Source organism: Myotis daubentonii, chromosome 1 (genome assembly GCF_963259705.1).
Source record: "Myotis daubentonii chromosome 1, mMyoDau2.1, whole genome shotgun sequence".
Classification (NCBI taxonomy): domain Eukaryota; kingdom Metazoa; phylum Chordata; class Mammalia; order Chiroptera; family Vespertilionidae; genus Myotis; species Myotis daubentonii.
In genome coordinates, this window is record NC_081840.1 from 129,624,582 (window position 1) to 129,645,574 (window position 20,993).

General features: G+C 44.5%; 2 protein-coding genes across 5 annotated transcripts in view; one reads left to right on the plus strand and one right to left on the minus strand.

Annotated features, from left to right (window-relative positions):
• The window catches only part of MSANTD7 (Myb/SANT DNA binding domain containing 7), a 501,345-nt gene that overhangs the window by 356,983 nt on the left and 123,369 nt on the right, over positions 1 to 20,993 (minus strand). The window lies entirely within an intron of this gene.
• The window catches only part of DCLRE1C (DNA cross-link repair 1C), a 51,895-nt gene that overhangs the window by 27,757 nt on the left and 3,145 nt on the right, over positions 1 to 20,993 (plus strand). The window contains exons 10-13 of the mRNA XM_059660008.1: positions 4,618 to 4,754; positions 5,329 to 5,383; positions 13,507 to 13,595; positions 14,917 to 15,011. Coding sequence (XP_059515991.1) covers positions 4,618 to 4,754; positions 5,329 to 5,383; positions 13,507 to 13,595; positions 14,917 to 15,011 — 376 coding nt within the window. The remainder of the gene's footprint in view (positions 1 to 4,617; positions 4,755 to 5,328; positions 5,384 to 13,506; positions 13,596 to 14,916; positions 15,012 to 20,993) is intronic.

The window sequence follows — 20,993 nt, forward strand, 5'->3', positions numbered from 1 at the left end:
CCTGTCATGCACAGAGCAGGGCAGATTGGGAGGTTGCGATGCCACCCTCAGTCACGGTCAGGGTAGGGCCGATTGGGGGGTTGGGGCACCACCCCCTATCACACTCAAGGCAGGGTCTATGGGGAGGTTGAGGCGCCACCCCCTGTCACGCACAGAGCAGGGCCAATCAGGGGGTTGGGGCGCTGCCCCCTGTCACTCACAGAGCAGGGTCCATCAGGGGGTTGAGGGGCTCCCCCCTTTCACTCACAGAGTAGGGCCGATAGGGGAGTTGAGGCACCGCCCCCTGTCACACACAGAGCAGGGTGGATCAGGGGGTTGGGGCGCCACACCCTGTCACACTCAGGGCAGGGCTGATGGGGAGGTTATGGCTCTACCCCATCACATCACAGAGCAGGGCCCGTGGTGGGGGGGTTGGGGTGCCGCCCTCTATCACCCACAGAGCAGGGCCGATCAGGGGGCTGGGGTGCCACCACTGTCATACTCAGGGCAGGGCCAATGGGGAGGTTATGGCTGTACCCCGTCACACACAGAGCAGGGCCCGTGGGGGGGGGGGGCGTTGGGGCACCACACCCTGTCACACACAGAGCAGGGCCAATCAGGGGGTTGGGGTGCTGCACCCTGTCATGAACAGAGCAGGGCAGATAGGGAGGTTGTGGCCCCACCCCCTGTCACACACAGAGCCACAGGGCAATCAGGGGGTTTGGCTGCTGCCCCCTGTCACACTGATCCCGGTGCCGGGAGGCCTCGTGGCTCTGCTGATCCTGGTGCTGGGAGGCATATTACCCTTTTACTATATAGGATAGAGGCCTGGTGCACGGGTGGGGGCTGGCTGGTTTGCCCTGAAGGGTGTCCTGGATCAGGGTGGGGGTCCCGCTTCGGTGCCTGGCCAGCCTGGGTGAGGGGCTGATGGCTGTTTGCAACTGGTCACACCCCTTCAGCGTGGGGGTCCCCGGCCAGTCTGGGTGAGGGGCTGAGGGCTGTTTTCAGGCTGGCGGGTCACTGAAGCTCCCAACCGCTCCTTTTTTTCTTTTCTTTTTTATTCTGGGCCAGCTTTAGCTCTGAGGCTTGGCTCCAGCTCTGAGGCCTGGGCTGCTGAAAGCAGGTATCTGGTTTGTTTGGGTTCTATAATCGAAACACTGTTTCAACTGCAGCTCCGAGATCCCGGCTGGCTGAAAGCAGGTTTCTGGGGTTTTGTTTAGCTTCTATACTTGTAACAATGTTTCAAACTGAAGCTCAGAGGCCGGCAACGGCAGGCAGGGAACGTTGGAGTCCTCCGTCACTGAAGCAAGCAAGCTTCATGTTAGCTTCCAGCTGCCTGGCTGCCGGCCGCCATCTTGGCTGGCAGATAATTTGCATATCACCCTGATTAGCCAATGGGAAGGGTAGCGGACGTACGGCTAATTACCATGTTTCTCTTTTATTAGGTAGGACTAGTAGCCCGGTGCATGAAATTCGTGCACTGGGGTCGGGGGGGGGGAAAGGGGCCCCTCATTCTGGCCTTCACCCTCTCCAATCTGAGACCCCTCAGGGAATGTCCAATTACCTGTTTGTGCCCACACTTTTAACAGATAACAACTCCATTGTTGTTTCTTTCTTATGCTTAAAATCATTGGAATTAGTAGGTATTCAAAGTGTGTATACATTTTGGGGGGACACCCTGTATATCTCTAGTCAGCGGTGAAAGAAACCAACAGCAGATTTGGAACCCCCAGACAGGGAACCTTGCTCACTCCCCTCATGTCTCCCCACTTCACTTTCCACCTTCGTGGGCAGCAGGAGAATCAACATTTTCTCTCATTAATTTGGAAAAGCACGTCCTGTCACCCACTGCCCGGCAGGAGTGCGCTAGGCCCCAAGCAAGCGAGGCTCAGTCAGGGCAGCCTTCGCTCATGGGTGCTGGCACCCAAAGTGCACATTCCTCCTCTACAGTCGCCCTGACTATCCCACTGTTTCACTGAGAGGACGGAATTCCTCTACGCCTCTGGGTTTTTGATCTTGAACACTGACCGAAGGCACCTCAGCGAGGGCCGCCTGTACCCACCAGGTGTGTCTGTCTGCACCTGCTCCTGCCTCAGCATCTGCATTAACCCCCCAGAGTGATCTCGTAGCTGCACTGGCCTCCGTGGGAACAGGGCATCACCACTCCGCCCTCTCACTGTCATCTCACAGGCATCCACCCTCAGCACCCAGAACACCCAGACACTCTCCAAAGGACGTGAGCGCATCAGAGGGGATGTGTGCACATCCTGTGGGGGTGTTAAGGCATGCTGGGTTGATGGAAGTGTGGTGGAAAGGCGGGGGGAACTTGTGCACGCCTTGGTTTGCAACTGTTGCAGGCGTGGGAGGGTGACAGTGTGCTGGGGGATGTTCGCACACCAGGGGGGGATGTGCACACTGGAGGCCTCTGGTTTTGCAGATCCGCAAACCCCCGTGGTGCGGCCAGGAGGACGTCAGTCTGTTCCACCATGGTGGCTGTCCCTGCGATCCTGCACCTTCTGGGCCAGGAGGCAGATCTTGTGCAGGCACTCCTGGGCGCTGATGGCCTGCAGGTGCTACTTCAGCTCAGCCTGCAGGCTCCGCTTGGCGCGCTCACAGCTGTCACCACCGCCATGTGGGGAGTACAGGCCGCCCTCCGCCGGCCTGCCTCCCCTGTCCAGAGGCTCTCTGCACTGCTCACCTGCCCAGAGTGATTGGGGCTGGGCGGAAGCCAGGAGTCCTGCCCTGCCCAACCCCAGCCGATCCACCCCTGTGTGAGCTGCTGCCCCGCCGGGAAGGGTCACAGATCCGGGTCCCGGGACAGCGGACAGCCTCAAGTGCTGCCCCCCGCCCGGCAGGGTCACAGATCCCGGTCCCGGGACCACAGATAGTCTCAAGCACTACCCCCCACCCGGCAGGATCACAGATCTGGGTCGGGGGACCGTGGCCAGCCTCAAGCGCTGCCCCCCCGCCCGCCAGGTCACGGATCCATGTCCCAGGACTGCGGACAGCCTCAAGCACTGCCGCCCCGCCCGCCAGGACATGGATCCAGGTCCCAGACCGCTGATAGCCTCAAGCGCTGCCCCCCGCCCGGCAGAGTCACAGATCTGGTTTCCGGGACCGTGGACAGCCTCCCGCGGTGCCCCCTGCCTGCCAGGTCACGGATCCGGGTCCCAGACCGCCGACAGCCTCAAGCACTGCCCCCCGCCCATCAGAGTCACAGATCTGGGTCCCAGGACCACGGACAGTCTCCCACAGTGCCCCCTGCCTGCCAGGTCACGGATCCGGGTCCCAGACCGCTGACGGCCTCAAGCGCTGCACCCCGCCCGGCAGGGTCACAGATCCTTGTCCCAGGACCACGGACAGCCTCCCGTGGTGCCCCCCGCCCGCCAGGTCACAGATCCGGGTCCCAGACCGCCAACAGCCTCAAGTGCTGCCCTCCACCCGGCAGGGCCACAGATCCAGGTCCCGGGACAGTAGACAGCCTCCCGCGGTGCCCCCTGCCTGGCAGGGTCACAGATCTGGTCCTGGACCGCAGACAGCCTTGCCCGCTGCCGCCTGCCTTCAGTATGCAAATTAGCCGCCATCTTGTTGCTTCAGGGTGGGAGTCCCCACTGGGGTGCCTGGCCAGCCTGGATGAGGGGATGATGCCTGTTTGCAGCTGGTCACACCCCCTTCAGGGTGGGGGTCCCCACTGGGGTACCCGGCCAGTCTGGGTGAGGGGCTAAGAGCAGTTTTCAGGCTGGCGGGCAACTGAAGCTCCCAACCTCTCCTTTTTTTCTTTTTCTTTTTTATTCTGGGCTGGCGGGCAACTGAAGCTCCCAACCTCTCCTTTTTTTCTTTTTTTTTTTATTCTGGGATTTATTTATCTTCTATGGCTGTCACTGGAGCTGAGAGCCGGCTTTAGCTCTGAGGCTCGGCTCCAGCTCTGAGACCTCGGCTGCTGAAAGTAGGGATCTGAATTTGTTTGGGTTCTATAATTGAAACACTGTTGCAACTCCAGCTCTCTGAGGCCCGGCTGGCTGAAAGCAGGTTTCTGGAGTTTGTTTAGTTTCTATAATTGCAACATTGTTGCCTAGAGTGCAGCTCAGAGCTGGTGGGGAACCTTGGCTTCCTCCTTCACTGGAGCAAGCAAGCCTCCTGTTCGCTTCAGCTGCCTGGCTGCCGGCCGCCATCTTGGTTGGCAGTTAATTTGCATATCGCCCTGATTAGCCAATGGGAAGCGTGTCAGAGGTACAGTTAATTACCATGTTTGTCTATTATTAGATAGGATTGGGTATTGTATGGTCCATACAGTATTCAGTTTTTGTCAATTGTCCATTAGTATCCTTTATAGCTTCTGAAGTGTGGGCAGGGCATCTAGAGTTTAATGAAGAATCATTAAAGGTGCCTCTTTAGTCTCATTTAATGTAAGTCACATCTCCAACATTTTGCTTTTCTTCCATCATGCTGATATTTTGGAGATTCCAAGCCAGTTGTTTTGTAGGAAGTTCCTCACTTTGGAATTAGCTGATTGTTTCCTCATGTCTCCATTTATTATTTTCATGTCTGAAAACTTATCTACTTCTTTGTTATTGAGACCCTGCCTGCAAAAAAAAACTGCTTTTCTATATTTTTTAATTTTTATTTTAATTTTTTTAGGCAGAGGAATATTTTCAATGGAATAAGTTACCCTGTGGAATTACTTCCAAAAATAGAATTCCGCTCCACACAATCAGCATTAAGCCATCCACAATGTGGTTTGGAGAAAGAACCAGAAAAACAAATGTAATTGTGAGGTAAGAAAGCACTGTCATATGTCTTCTGAGAGAAATCCTGCTTTGAGGTAAATTGTCTGATTGATTTTAGTTTAAATGCAATCTAGCGTAAGCCTAAGAAGAGGATATGTTATAATTGTGGAAAATAACTTCTGAAATTTAAACTAAAGAGAAGCTGATTCCAAACCTGTCTCATGGCTAATACCATCAGCCAGTAGTATTTCCTGAGGCCCAGCTAGTTGGGTAGATAAGGTGGTTTGAAACAGAGTATCTTGCTTGGCAAGGAGGTGGTAATGGATTGATATTGGAGGAAACAGAATCCTTAGTGAAATACAGGAGTACCATAATGATCATCATTTTGGGGCAACATTTCCTTAATATTAGCTGTTCAGAATATCTACAGATATTTATATTTCTGGAAAGAGTCTCTTTGTGTTCCAGGAATAAATTCTTTTTTTAAATTTTATTTTATTGTTTAAAGTTCTTAATTGTAACTTATTTTTACTGGAATAGCCTAATGGAAAAGCTTGAAATTAAGAACTTAGCTTAGTTTTGATAAGTGGCCTTTTAATTCTGTGTTTTCATTTCCCTGTAGGACTGGAGAGAGTTCATACAGAGCTTGTTTTTCTTTTCACTCCTCCTACAGTGAGGTAAGAGGATCCCATATACCCATAACCCTGTTGCCAACTGCTCAGCAGCCTTCATGATTGTGAGCAAGTCTCCTTGAAGACTCGGTGTGGCTTTTTCTAAAGAAATGCAGGGAGCCCTAACCGGTTTGGCTCAGTGGATAGAGCATCAGCCTGCGAACTGAAAGGTCCCAGGTTCGATTCGGGTCAAGGGCACATGCCCAGGTTGTGGGCTCGATCCCCAATGGGGGGTTTGCAGGAGGCAGCCGATCAATGATTCTCTCTCATCATTGCTGTTTCTGTCTCTCCCTCTTTCTTCTTCTGTGAAATCAATAAAAATATATTTTTTAAAAAAAAGAAATGCAGGGAAAATATCTCAGTAGATGAGTACGTTTACTAAGTACAAAGGAAATTGCTGTTATTACCTGTTTTCAGCCTAAACATTGAAGACTGTATGTATGTTTAAGGTTTTCTTCCTGACTTGCTTCTTAAATGTAATTTAACTTCCCCATTTCAGTTGTATTGTTCATCTGTCATAAAAAAAAATCGTAAACATTATTTCAAGATAAAACCTCATTATAGGCAGCCTTAATGCCCAGATTCTTGGGCTCTTCCAAAATTTGATTGTATTAAAAAGCCACTTAAAAAATACCCCTTGAATCTTCAGCAGTGGGGAAGAACAAAAATGATTGAGCTATAGACCTTGTCTTTAAGAAGGATATAGTATACTACAACTACCCAGTTTTAGGAGGGCTTAAGCTGGTTTAGTTATGGTATTTTTTATATAGAAAGTTGACCAGCTAGAACGGGAACTTGATATGTTATTTGCAAAATCCTCATGTATTTCCAAAGTAAATGCTAGCTAGCATTTAACAAGAGATTCAGTAATTTCATGTGTTGGAAAAAAGCAATATAAAAGCCGGCTTTTTATGACACTTTAAGTCATATATAACTTTAGTTTTACATTTCTGCACTTAAAAATCCATTTCCTTGATAACTGTTGTTTGTGTATCTGGGATACATGGACACAGCCGTGCAGCATGAGCCGTGGACGTGTTAACGATTTGAACAGGTGGATTCTTCCAGGATTCCAGGTAGTGGCATTCTTATCATGTCAGCCATATTATAAATAATTCTTCATATTATCAAAATATCACAATGACATCTCTATTAAATAACCGACCTTAACTTCCAGGTATAAACAGGTTATCTGAGAGTAGCTTGGAAATAATTCATTTTGGTGGTATATAATTTGTTTTCTTCATCAATTTCTTCTGAATCTTTGGTTGTTGTCAAAGGCCCTTCCTGATTATTTGTCCTTGTTGTAGCATCTCACTCAGCATCAGAGTCCCTTCCTCTTGATTGACAAAGTATCCATTCTGTGTCAGCACAGGGAGGGCATCTAATCAGGGGAAAAGGACAGGGTAGGTCTTATTTTTTCAATCAGATCTACTTTTGTCTTATTTCTCTTCAGTATAGTTAGTAGCCACGCTGGGAAGCATAAGCCTTCATGGGACTTTATAAAATTACCTCCCATTAAGGATGTATTTCTCTGCGACTTGAGTAGAGATGATTGACCCACTTCATCTCTTCCCATTCTCCTTAAATCAGAGCCAGTTATCAAGCACATAGTGGGACTACTCTGAGCTCTGCTTAGTCATCTTCTTTCATAGTATTTGATGAGAGACAGGCTTTCCTGAAAATTGGTTTAATTAATATGCCTATATCCTATACACTCAATGGCCAGATTATTATGACCACCTGACGTTTGTAGGCAAATTAGCTATAATTTCGTGCTGATGTTGCAAGAGGGCCAGACCATTATAAATAGGGAAGCAGGTTGTTTACCACAACAGTAGAAGTGATTTTTTTCTGAAGATATGGATAAACAATGCGATTTAACAGCCTTTGAATGTGGGATACACACACACACACACACACACACACACACACACACAGTGGCCAGATTATTATGACCACCCCATCAGTACTTTGTTGGGCCACCTTTTGCCTTCAATACTGGGGCGATTCTTCTTGGCATTGACTCCGAGATGTTGAAAGGTGATGCGAAGAATCTGACACCATGCCTGATGAATAGCACTGTCCAGTTCTGTGAGATTTGATGGTTGTGGAACCAGCTGTCTGATGGCTCTTTTAACTTCGTCCCACAAATGATCAGTTGGATTGAGATCTGGTGATTGTGGGGGCCACCTAAGCAAGGTAAAATCTCCCTCATGTTCTTGAAACCACTCCTGCACAATATGAGTGTGCAGGCGCATTGTCTTGGTCAGCAAAGATAGTTAGGTATGTTGTGCTATTCAGACGTTTATAATGATCTGGCCCTCTAGCAACTTCAGCGGGATATTATAGCTAATTTGCCTACAAGCGTCAGGTGGTCATAATAATCTGGCCACTCAGTGTACATTAAGAAGTGTTATGTCCTCTTTTTTGTTATTTTTCTTTTTAATTAAATCTTTTTTTTTTAATATATTTTATTGATTTTTTACAGAGAGCAAGGGAGAAGGATAGAGAGTTAGAAACATTGATCAGCTGCCTCCTGCACACTCCCCACTGGGGATGTGCCTGCAACCAAGGTACATGCCCTTGACCGGAATCGAACCTGGGACCCTTGAGTCCACAGGCTGATGCTCTATCCACTGAGCCAAACTGATTAGGGCTAATTAAATCTTTATTATTGAAAGTATTACATATGTCCTGCCTTTCCTCCCATTAATTCTTTCTAGCCACCCCCACCCCTCACCGCAGGCCTTCACCACCTTATTGTCTGTGCCCGTGGGTTATACATATATGCATACAAGTTCTTTGGTTGATCTCTTCCCACCCACCCACCCCCACCTTCCCTCTGAGATTCTGCAGTCTTTTCTATGCTTCTATGTCTCTGGATGTATTCTGTTCATCAGTTTATTTTGTTCATTAGATTCCACATATGTTCATGAGATCATGTGATACTTATCTTTCTCTGACTGGCTTATTTTGCTTAGCATAATACTCTCTAGTTCCCTCTATGCCAGTGATGGCGAACCTATGGCATGCGTGTCAGAGGTGACATGCAAACTAATTTTTTTGGTTGATTTTTCTTTGTTAAATGGCATTTAAATATATAAAATATCAAAAATATAAATCTTTGTTTTACTATGGTTGCAAATATAAAAAAAATTCTATATGGGACACAGCACCAGAGTTAAGTTAGAGTTTTCAAAATGCTGACACGCCGAGCTCAAAAGGTTCGCCATCACTGCTCTATGCTGTCTCAAAGAGTAAGAGATCCTTCTTTTTTACTGCTGCATAGTGATGTAAATGTACCACAGCTTTTTTATCCACTCATCTACTGATGGGCACTTGGGCTTTTTCCAAATATTAGCTATTTTAAATTGTGCTGCTATGAACATAGGGGCACATACATTCTTTCTGATTGGTGTTTCAGGTTTTTTAGACTATATTCCTAGAAGTGGGATCACTGGGTCAAATGGCAGTTCCATATTTAATTTTTTGAGGAAACTCCATGCTGTTTTCCATAATGGTTGTACCAGTTTGCATTCCTACCAGCAGTCTACTAGGGGTTCCTTTTTCTCCACATCCTCACCAGCACTTGTCATTTGTTGATGATAGCCATTCTGACCAGTGTAGGTGATACTGTTTTAATTTGCATCTCTCTGATAATCTACTTTGAGCATTTTTTCATCTGTCTCTTGGCCATCTATCTTTGCTTTGGAAAATTGCCTATTTAGGTCCTTTGCCCATTTTTAAAATACTGTAATACTTTCAAATTGTTTATCTTCCTTTTAAGTTGTATGAGTTCCTTATATAGTTTGGATATTAAATTTTATCAGATGTATCATTGCCAAATACGTTCTCCTATACAGTGGGCTCCCTTTTCATTTTGTTGATGGTTTGGTTATCTTCTTGATGTAGTGTCCCCTTTATCATTATAAGATGTCCATTTTTGTCTTTTGTTATTTTGAAATCTATTTTGTCAGACATAAGTATGGCTACACTTCCTTTTCTATGGATGTTATTTGCTTGGAGAATCATTTTCCACCCTTTCACTTTGAGTCTAACTTTGTCTTTGCAGCTTAGATGTGTCTCCTGAAGACAGCATATATTTGGGTGTGTTTTTTTTTTAATTAGATTGCTACATTGTGCCTCTTTATTGGTGAATTTAGTCCATTTATATTTAGGGTAATTATTGATTTATGAGGATTTCCTTTTGCCTTTTGTGTTCTGGTAGCTTTGCCTCCATTTGTTCTTTACCTTTGTGTTTCTGTCTTTTGTTTTTGTTTGCTGTTATTCCATACTTCTTTCTTGTTTCCTCCTTTGGAAGTTATATGTTTCAATTTATTCTTTTTGTGTGTGTTTACCATTAGGTTTATGAAAAAGAAAGCTTCATGTATACTGTAGTCTTTTTTCATTTGAATGCATCTGATCTCCATCCTCCTTTGCAAAATTTAGATCTTTATCCCCTCCCCTTTTGTTTTTGTTACCACATATTATCCCTGTTTATGCTTTAAGTTTGCTGTTGATCTTACTCATAGTTTTGTGACCTTTTGTCTTTGTTTCATTAGAATAACCCCTTTGAATATTTCCTGCAATGGAGGTCTTCTGGTTATAAATTCCCTCAGCTCCTGTATATCTGGAAAATTCTTTATTTTTCCTTCATATTTAAAGGATAACTTTGCTGGACATATTATTCTTGGCTGGTAATTTCTCAATAGTTTGAATATTTGGTTGCGCTCTCTTCTGACTTGTAGAGTTTGTGCTGAGAAGTCTGATGATAATCTAATGGGCTTTCCATTATTTGTTACTTTCTTCTTTTTCTTGGCTGCCTTGAGAATTCTTTCTTTGCCATTAATTTTTGACAGTTTTAATACAATGTGCCTTGGAGAAGGTCTCCGGATTGAGGTAACTAGTTATTCTATTTGCTTCTTGGATTTGAGGATTGAGCTCTTTCCATAGGTTTAGGAAGTTCTCATCAACTATTTGCTCAAATAGCCTCTCTGTTCCCTTCTCCCTCTTTTCTTCTCATTCTTATATTGCTTTTTTTTTTAATAGAGCCAGATAGTTCTTATAGATTTCTTTCATTTTATTTTATTCCTCAGATCTCTCTTCTTCCCTCTGCATCATTTCTAGATTTCTATCTTTGATATCACTAATTCTTTCCTCCATTTGGTCAGCTCTATTTCCTATGCTCTCTAGTTTACTGTTGCTCTGAGTTCTTAATCTCCAGAATGTTTTTCTTTTTTCTAATCCTTATTCAAGGATATTTTCTTCAATACTTTTAGAGAGAGTGGAAGGGAGGGGGGAAGAGAGAAACGTTGATGGAAGGGAGGCACATTAGTTGCCTCCTGCATGCACCCCTACCGGGCCAGGGATCGAGCCTGCAACCAAGGTATGTGCCCTTGAACAGGAATCGAGTCTGTGACCTTTCGGTGCGTGGCCAATTCTCTAAGCACTGAGCAACCGGCCAGGCCTGTTTCTTCTTAAAGGTTTCAACCTTTTTGGTAAAGTACACATTTTATTAATTTGTTTTCCGAGTTCATTAAATTGCTTGTATATTTTCAGAACTGCAACCTTGAATTCGGTCATTTCTATATCATATTTCCATGTGTTTATGCTTTCTGGAGATTTTTTTTTCTTTCTGAGCTGCCTTGCTACCTTGGTTATTCATGGTATTTGAGGGATTCCTTCTCTATCTAATCATCTATGTATGAGTGGTACATCTCTAGATTACTATGAAGAGGTCTTACTCTTATTTTCCAGTAAGTGGCACAAGTTACTGGAATCACAAGTTCTTTAGTTGTGTGAAATCCCAATGTTGACTCCTGCCGCGTCTCTGACTGCCATCAGTGTAGTGGCAATGTGCGGGTGTGGGGTTGACTGGTGGAACCCACTGTCTTTTTTGTTTTACCCTCCTGGTAATGGCAACCTTGGACCTTCATGGGGTACCCTCTTTGTCCTGACCAGGGACCAGTCACAGAGTACACCCTTTGCTCAGGGGAAATATTTATTCTGTAGTACAAGCATGTCAAACTCAAAGGCTAACACGGGCCAAATAAACAAGGTTTGTTTATGTAGGCCACAAAAAAACAAAAGCTTCAATTTTCATAGAAAAGTAGGTTTATTTCAATAGAGACATGCTGAATACAAAAAGGCTGAAATAAATGAGTAATATTTAACATAAAATAATAGAACATTTTAATAAAAATTAATATTTTTTCTTGAACATTAACTTACCAGACACTGAATAACTGCACAAATAAGCATAATGCAAATTAACCTATTTTTCTTGTTCTCCAAAAGCTAAATATTTCCTGTTGCGCACACCAAACAAGTCAGTACAAGGCTAATGACTTGGCAATCGGCTGCTAAAATATTCGCTGCTAGTATTAGTGGAGACAAATGCTGCGCCTGCATGTAAGGCGCGTAAGGGAAATGAATGCAACATGATTATAGTAATCAGTCATTAGCGAACGTTGTAGTTCATTATTAATAACTAGAGGCCCAGTGCACGAAATTTGTGCACGGGAAGGGGTGGTCCCCTCAACCCAGCCTGCACCCTCTCCAATCCAGGACATCCCTCTCACAATCTGGGGCCACTGGCTCCTAAATGCTCACCTGCCTGCCTGCCCCTATCTGCCCCCCCAGCCGTCCTGGTCACCCCCAACTGCCCCACCCAGCCGGCCTGGTTGCCCTAACTGTCCCCCCCCCCTCCCCGCCAGCCTGGTCACTCCTCACTGCCCCCCTCTGCCGGCCTGGTCACCCCATGCAGCCTGCTGCTCAGTCGTTTGGTCGCCCCTCACTAAGCCCCCTGCTGGCCTGGTCGTCCCACGCAGCCTGTTCGGTCATCCGTTCGGTTGCAATGGTCACTTAGGCTTTTATATATAGAGATTATGTATAACAGGATATTGTAAAAATTAAGCTACAAAATTTTTAGTAAAATGTTTCTTACATACCGTTATATTGGTTGGGCTGCAAAAATATTTGTTGTGGGTCGCATGCATGGGCCGCGAGTTTGACATGCTTGGTCTAGTACCACTTTTTGTGTTTGCAGATAATGTGTTCTGCAACCCAACACCAAGGGAGGCGAGTTCTGGGAGGTTACAGAGCAGCAGGGCTCCATGGCTTTTTTTCTCTGTCTGAATTGCTAATCATCCAATAAACACAGCAGTAACCTAGTGCTGTGTCCTTGCCCAAGTCTCTGCTCACTTCTGTGGGAATGCCCACTGAATCTCTGGTCCTCCTGGCTGAAGGAAGTGCCAGCAAAAACAGGATTCTTCCCCTCTCCAGGCTGAGTCCTGCTGTGAGCTCCCAACTGCAGGGCTGAGCCCATGGCTAGTCTGAGCCCTTTTCATCCCCCCTCCCCCATTTGTTCCCACTTGCCCACCTTTAGATGCAGACCTATCAGGTGTGCCTGTATGTTGAGTAGGGAATCCTTTGTTGAATTATAGCTGTTTAAATTGTTGAAATTTCAAGGGGATCTCTCTCGCTGCCATTCCTCTGATGTTACTCAAGAAGTATAATTCTGAGACTTTGTGTCTTACGTATATTAGGTACTCAACTAATCTAACTTGAAGGGGATGTGTTAATGAGTGCCTGACCTTAGATGAGGACACCAAGGTCATGAAAAATATAGAATCATTTTTTTGTTTTGTTAATCCTCACCCAAATATATTTTTTCCATCGCTTTTTAGACATAGTGGAAAGGAGGGAGGAAGAGAAAGAAACATCAATGTGAAAGAGACACATTGATTGGTTGCTTCCCGCATGCGCCCCTTGAAGGAAAATCAAATCCGTGACCCTTTGGTGTGCCAACCAGCCAGAGCAATACAGAATCTTTGAATCCCATTAATCAGTGATTGTTAGTTCTTACTGTGGAACAGAACCACCTGAAAAATACAGAATTCCAGGCCCCACTGACACTTAGTGTTAAAAGGATCTTTGGGCTGAGGCCTGAGCATTGGGAATTTATTTTTCCCAAGAGATCCCCAGGTGAGCTCCATATGCTGCAAGCATTGAGAACCACAGCCATGATTTTTCTGCTTCTTTCCCCCGGCCTCCATTTATTTGCCTCTCACACCCAGATTTTTCACTGTTGAGATAATTGATCCATTTTATTTTCCTTCTTCTAGATTAAAGATTTCTTGAGCTATATCTGCCCTGTGAATGCATATCCAAATGTAATTCCAGTGGGCACAACTGTGGATAAGGTTATAGAAATGTAAGTTGTTGCTACTTATGGAACTTGTGTTATTGAATGGGATGGGTCCAGAGAATAGTTTCCATCATGAGAACAGGGGCAGGACTTAAAGTGATTGTGGCTATGAATGAGTGTCTGGGTGGGAACATAATGACTTTAAGTAGGTATGTTATATATCACCTTAAAGGCTTCTGGGAATTGGCATATAGAAGCAGACAGTGTAAGGCCCTCAAAAAAGGGCAGGACACCCTCAAATCTTATTTCTGTGCCCTTTTATGTTTCATCTTCACTGAGTATTAGCTTTCAGCCTCTAGAACAGCGGTTCTTAACCTGTGGGTCGCGACCCCTTTGGCGGTCTAACAACCTTTTCACAGGGGTCACCTAAGACCATCCTGCATATCAGATGTTTACATTATGATTCATAACAGTAGCAACATTACAGTTATGAAGTAGCAACGAAAATAATTTTATGGTTGGCTCACAACATGAGGAACTGTATTTAAAGGGCCAGAAGGGTGAGAACCACTGCTCTAGAAGGAAATGATTAAATGTGTGAGATTCTCGCAAGAGATAAGTAGGCAGGGAAGGGAAAACAGCTAGCTATATTGCACTGAAAGCCAGAAGTTGTCACTGTATTAAGTTTTTTAGAATAGGGACCTGCTTTTCTGCAGTGCAAGAAAAGATGAGTTTTGCTTTCCCTCAACCCTACAATTAGATACTCACCAAATTGTATTAGCACTTTATTATATTGAAGTGATTTTTAATTATTGGATATTTTCAGTGTTTGTTTTGTTTTTACTGATTTTAGAGACAGGAGAGGGAGAGAAACATTGATTGGTTGCCTCCCGTAGACACCCCGCCTAGGGCTCAAACCTGCAATGTGGGTATGTGCCCTGACCAGGAATTGATCCCATGACCTTTAGGTGTATAGGATGACAGTCTCACCAAGTGAGCCTCACTGGCCAGGCCTGCTTTTCAATTATTTATTTAGTTTTTATTTTTTTAAATATATTTTATTGGTTTTTTACAGAGAGGAAAGGGGAGGGATAGAGAGTTAGAAACATTGACGAAAGAGAAACATCAATCAGCTGCCTCCTGCACACCCCCTACTGGGGATATGCCTGCAACCAAGGTACATGCTCTTGATCGGAATCGAACCTGGGACCCTTCAGTCTGCAGGCCGATGCTCTATCCACTGAGCCAAACCGGTTACAGCTGCTTTTCAATTTTTAAAAGTAGCTGTTATTTACCCCATGGTCACATTTTTATAATCTCTATAAATGATGCTTGCATTCCAGCAACTTTCCCAGCAGGAAAAATAAATTATTCATATTCATTTCAGCTTAAAGCCTTTATGCCGATCTTCCCAAAGCACTGAGCCAAAGTATAAACCACTTGGACAACTGAAGAGAGCTAGAACAACTCACTTAGGCTCTGGTAAGAATGATGACCCTGGGGTCAGAAATGTGGGTTTCCTACAAGACTGCTCTGGTGAGTTAAATCGGGTAGAGGTAGGCTTGGGACTCACTGTCACTTAAACTTATCACATGGTCTAAGGACGTGCTTAGCTTTCCCATCTTCAGACTGTAAAACTAGGCGTTCCATCTCCTTCACGGTTTAAAACAAGTGCCAAAGAGAACTATCCCTTTATTGAATGTTCTCAGCTTTCTGGAAATGTGCCCCATGGTTTGTATAGGCCATAAGGAAAGGCTGTGCTATTAATTCTTTTTTTTTTTTAATATATTTTATTGATTTTTTACAGAGAGGAAGGGAGAGAGATAGAGTCAGAAACATCGATGAGAGAGAAACATCGATCAGCCGCCTCCTGCACACCCCACACTGGGGATGTGCCCGCAACCCAGGTACATGCCCTTGACCGGAATCGAACCCGGGACCCTTCAGTCCGCAGGCCGACGCTCTATCCATTGAGCCAAACCGGTTTCGGCAGTGCTATTAATTCTTGAACATTTACTGCTATCATTTTTTATCAGACTGCTTGGTAGAGCTTATATAAATGGATTTTCCCTATACTTTTCTACCTTCTTTCATTGCTACTTTCACTTTCCAGTGAAGATTAGAGAAAAAAGAAACAAATAAAATTGAAGTGAACAATAATTCAAAAACTCTTACACTAGTGGCCCAACCAGAAATCAAGCATCATTTGGTAGGTACATAAAAGATACAAATTATTAAGTTCACAAAAAATTTGAAAGATTTCTATTTCCAGTTAAGGCAGTAACAGGCTACATTGAAACTCTCATCTGAAACAACTGAAAGCAACACAAAATATAAGAAACTGGACATCAGGCAATCAAGGACAGTGACACCTGAGAAAGGTGAAACAGCTCTAAGATTGCCCTAGCTTACTGCTTTTCAGGCAAAAGGGGACACCAAGATAGAGCCCATCAGCACCCCTGACTTGAGGAAATATACCTGGGAATTTGAGGAAGCCAAGGTGGCTGGAGTTCCCAGAGGAGAAAGCAGTACAGAGTTGCTGCTCCCAACAGCTATGCGGAGCCCCCTGAGTACTCAGCATACTGACCAGTGCTTACTTGTGATGCAGTGTGTCCCCTGAGGCCTGGGAAAGAATCACTCTAAACAGTGAAAGGAAACAGTGCCTATTCCCAACAGCCAGAGTGGAACACCATAATTTACAGGGTGTTTTACTGTAAGAATACTGAGGGCCTTATCTCAGTGGTGGGGAAAATTACAAAGATAAAAAGCAATATACAAAAAGTGCAAACTTTACAAGTCCCTTAAGCACATGCCAGAACAAAGCTCAAGAATATTTTTAGAAATCCAAAAATATACAGAATTTAATAAGGTCAAGTTCAGGATGTATGGCAACCCAATAAAAGATTATCAGACATGCAGAAAGGTGGGGGTAATATATCTTATACTAAAGAAGAAAGAGTAATTCTTTCCTTATTCATTTATATAAATATCCATCAAAGGGGTGGATATTGAACATGTTTAAAAAGCAACATTTTGTAAGCACCAGTGAGAACAGATAGTAGTAATCGTAGTATAAGAGTAGTGTCCTAAAGTTCTCCAGTTGTGTAAGACTCTTAGTTGGACTGGACAAGAAGGACACTTTGGGGTTTATGGCAAGAGCTGTGTACTAAGTAGTGTGAGAATATTTAAGAGATCTAACAAATATAAGATTATATAGTTGTATACAGGCTGAAAAGCACCTTGGATCACTGTATATACATGATTGCACACATACATACCTATATATATATAAAAGCCTAAGCGACTGTTACAATTGAATGACCAGTCGACCAGTCACTATGATGTGTACTGACCACCAGGGGGCAGACACTCAACGCAGGAGCTGCCCCCTGGTGGTCAGTGCACTCCTGCAGCCCCTCCCCCCAGCTGGTCGGCCAACCCCCCGGGGTCCTTCCCCGCAGCTAGCTAGCCCCCCCGATAGGCTTCAATTGCCAGCCAGGCCAAGGGACCCCACCTGTGCACGATTTTGTGCACCAGGCCTCTAAAACACACACACAAGTAAGTTTTTGTTATTCAAAAATGCCAGTTTAATGGCTGTATACTTTGTCATTATACATTTCAGTTATTTCTAACTTCTCAGTTTTACAGATAATAGAACAATACTATATGTTGTCTATTTCAATTTTCTCATTATATTGGGTGACATTTTAGAAATGTGCTTAATACATATTGCCAATTGTTTTCCAGTACGATTATACCAATTGACATAAACGTTAGTGCATGCTGGTGGATGATATCTATGAATTATTTGACATTTGTCCTTTTTTAAATTTGGGTTGAGGTGTATCAATTTGTAAACACTATTAAGGATTTCAACACTTTCATATTTATCGTGATATTTTTGCAGTGTTATGTCTTTCCAGTTTTATATAGAGAAATTTAAATTTAGATTAACAGAATGAATACAGATGTATACAGGTGAGTTAATGTGAAAATGTTTTCACAGATTAAAGTATTTTAGAGTGGAAACATATCATAATGCTGGTATAGAAAGAGATCCTGAAGACCATGAAACTACAACTTAGCGATGATACAAAAAGATAGATTTGGCACAGTAGTGGAAGAGAGCTAAAACGTATAATCTATGGCTTAAAATAAAACCATGCTGCCCAGCCAGTGTGGCTCAGTGGTTGAGCTTCAACTTATGAACCAGAAGGTTACAGTTTGATTCCAGGTCAGGGCACATGCCTGGGTTTCAGGCTCTGCTGGGGTCCAACCCCAGCAAGGCTCAATTCCCAGTAGGGGGTGTGCAGAAGGTAGCAGATCAATGATTCTCTCTCATCATCAATGTTTCTATCTCCCTCTCCCTCTCTGAAGTCAATAAAAATATTTTCAAAAAATTAAAGGAGGAACCAAGCTGGTGGCATAGGTAATGCCTGTACTTGCTGCCTCCCACAACCATATCAAAATTACAACTAAAATACAGAACAGCTATCATCCAGAACCATGGGAAAGCTGGCTGAGTGGAAGTACTACAACTAGAGAGATAAAGAAGAAAGCACATTGAGACTGGTAGGTGTGGAGACGCGGAACAGGCTGATCCAGCTCCCAGGTGTGTCACTTTTTTAATTGGGAGGGAGATCGCCTCTATGGAGGCTGCCTGGAGGAGCAAGGGATGCCAGCCCAACACCAGCCCCCCAGCCCAGGGTTCCAGAGCTCAGGAAAGAAGTCACTATGGGCAGTAAGAACTATGGGCTGTAAAAACCAGTGCAGATTGGATCTGAGTGACACACAGGCTGCTAGAGACCCAGCTGCTCCTCTTAAAAGGCTGGCACCAGAAACTGAATTTACAAGCTCCCGCTTGCTCTGAGCTCCAGTGCCAGGTGAGGCTCTGGGGGACCCAGACAGATACAGGGAGAAACTGGACTGTCTGGCATCGGGGCAGGAACATGGGGGTGGCTTTCTTCCGGACAGAGGTGCTCGCAGCAGTCATTGTTCCCATGCTGGGACTTCCCTGTACAAGGCTGACTGGCAGACATTTCTGTTTGCTCCACCCTGGAGATTCACTGAGACCCCGCACCACGCAATTTACAACCCCACCCAAGCTGTGCACAGCAGCTTTTGCATATGAATGGCCTTTCCTTTCTCAGCCTAAAATCTGTCAAGCTGCAGCTGGGTCAGGGAGCCCCAAAGCTATCAAAAGGCCCAAGACCAGCACCAGCACCAGCCTGCCCTGCTTCACAGCTGGGCCTCATCTGGGCACTTCCAAACCCGATACAAAGAGGAGGAATCTGCAGATCTCTCTGAAGCTCCTGCTGGGTGGCCCCAGGCAATGCTGACTTTGCACCTCCCTGGAGACCCAAGAGCCAGTGTACCCAGTGGTCAGTGTGAGACCATACCAGATTACAACTCTTCACATCTATAAGCGACACACTCAAGGGGCAGAATCAGTGAGCACCAATGCCCCACTGAAGCAAGTGTTGCTCCATAAGGCTGTCTCCTGCACAGCAGCATCTCTCCCACTGTAGTTGCAGCTGGTCCCTACAGCCAGTTGGCCTGGAGGTCAGTTCCTCCCATTGACACCAACAACAATCAAGTCTCAACTACAACAAGACTGTGCACACAGCCCACAAAGGGGTGCATCAAGAGTGTCCAGCTCAGGTGATTGGGGGGGGGGGGGGGGGCTAAGCCACTGGGCCTTATGGGACACCTACTACACAAGGCCACTCTATCAACTGAAGGAGACTTAGCAGCTACCCAGTACATAGAAACAAACACAGGGAAGCTGCCAAAATTCAGAGACAGAGAAACATGTCACAAATGAAAGAAATGGAAGAAAGCAAACTACTGGATATAGAGTTCAAAACCACTGTTATAAGGTTACTCAAGAATCTTCTAGAAACCTCTGAGGAACTTAGTGAGACCTTCAAGGATCTTAGTGAGAATGCCAAAAAAAAAATGGTAAAGGACCAATCAGAAATTAAGCATACACTGAATGAAATAAAGAATAACATACAGGGATTCAACAGTAGACTAGAGGATCCCAAGAATCAAGTCAATGATTTGAAATACAAGGAAGCAAAAAACACCCAACCAGAAAAGAAAAAAGAATCCAAAAATATGAAGATAGTGTAAGGAGCCTCTAGGACAACTTCAAGCGTACCAACATTCAAATTATGAGGGTGCCAGAAGAAGAGAGAGAGCAAGATATTGAAAACTTATTTGAAGAAATAATGACAGAAAACTTCCCCTACCTGGTGAAAGAAATAGACTTACAAGTCCAGGAAGCACAGAGAACCCCATACAAGAGGAATCCAAAGAGGACCACACCAAGACACATCATAATTAAAATGCCAAGGGCAAAAGACAAAGAGAGAATCTTAAAAGCAGCAAGACAAAAACAGTTACTTACCTACATGGGAGTACCTATACAACTGTCAGCTTATTTCTCAGCAGAAACTTTGCAGACCAGAAAGGAGTGGCAAGGAATATTTAAAGTGATGAATACCAAGAACCTACAACCAAGAATACTCTACCCAGTATAGCTATCATTTAGAATTGAAGGTCAGATAAAGAGCTTCACAGACAAGAAAAAGCTAAAGGAGTTCATCACCACCAAGCCAGTATTATATGAAATTATATGAAGGGTGTTCTCAAAGAAGAAGAAGAAGAAAAAGTAAAGATAAAAAATTATAAACAACAAAGTGACAACAAATACATATCAACAAGTGAATCTAAATATCAAATGAATAAAAAATCTGATTAACAGAATAAACTGGTGAATGGAATAGAATCAGGGGCATGGAAATAGAACAGACTGACAATTCTCAGAGGGAAAGGGGTGTAGGAGGGGTGTGGGAAGAGATTAGACAAAGATCTTATATTCATGTATGCAGTTCTATGGACACAGACAATAGGGTGGCAAGGGCCTGGTGTGGGTGGGAACCGGGTAGTGGGGAGCTATGGTGGCGGGGGAGGGGGAAGAGGGACATCGGTAATAATCTCAACAATAAAGATTAAAATTTAAAAAATTTTAAAATCCATGCCTTGTAGACTGATGATTCCATATACCATAGGTAGACAACTCAGTCACCTTAAGTCCTTTAGAAAAGAAGGATAAGATAAATAGTTGCTTGTTTAAACAATTTTTAATCAGAACACAGGACTTTAGGAATTGGGTTTGATACCTGGCTCTCTGCCTATCTATTTTATTTTTAAAAGATTTTTAAGGAGAGAGGGAGAGAGAGAGAGAGAGAGGAACATTAATCAACTGCCTCCTGCACACCCCCTAGTAGGGATTGAGCCTGCAACCTGGGTATTAGCCTTGACTGGGAATCAACTGGCAACCTTTTGTTGATTGGGATGATGCCCAACCAACTGAGCCACACTGGCTCACCTGTTTCTTGACCTATGCATATTCACATACCTTCTCTGGGCCTAGCTCCTCATTGGTAAAATGAGAGC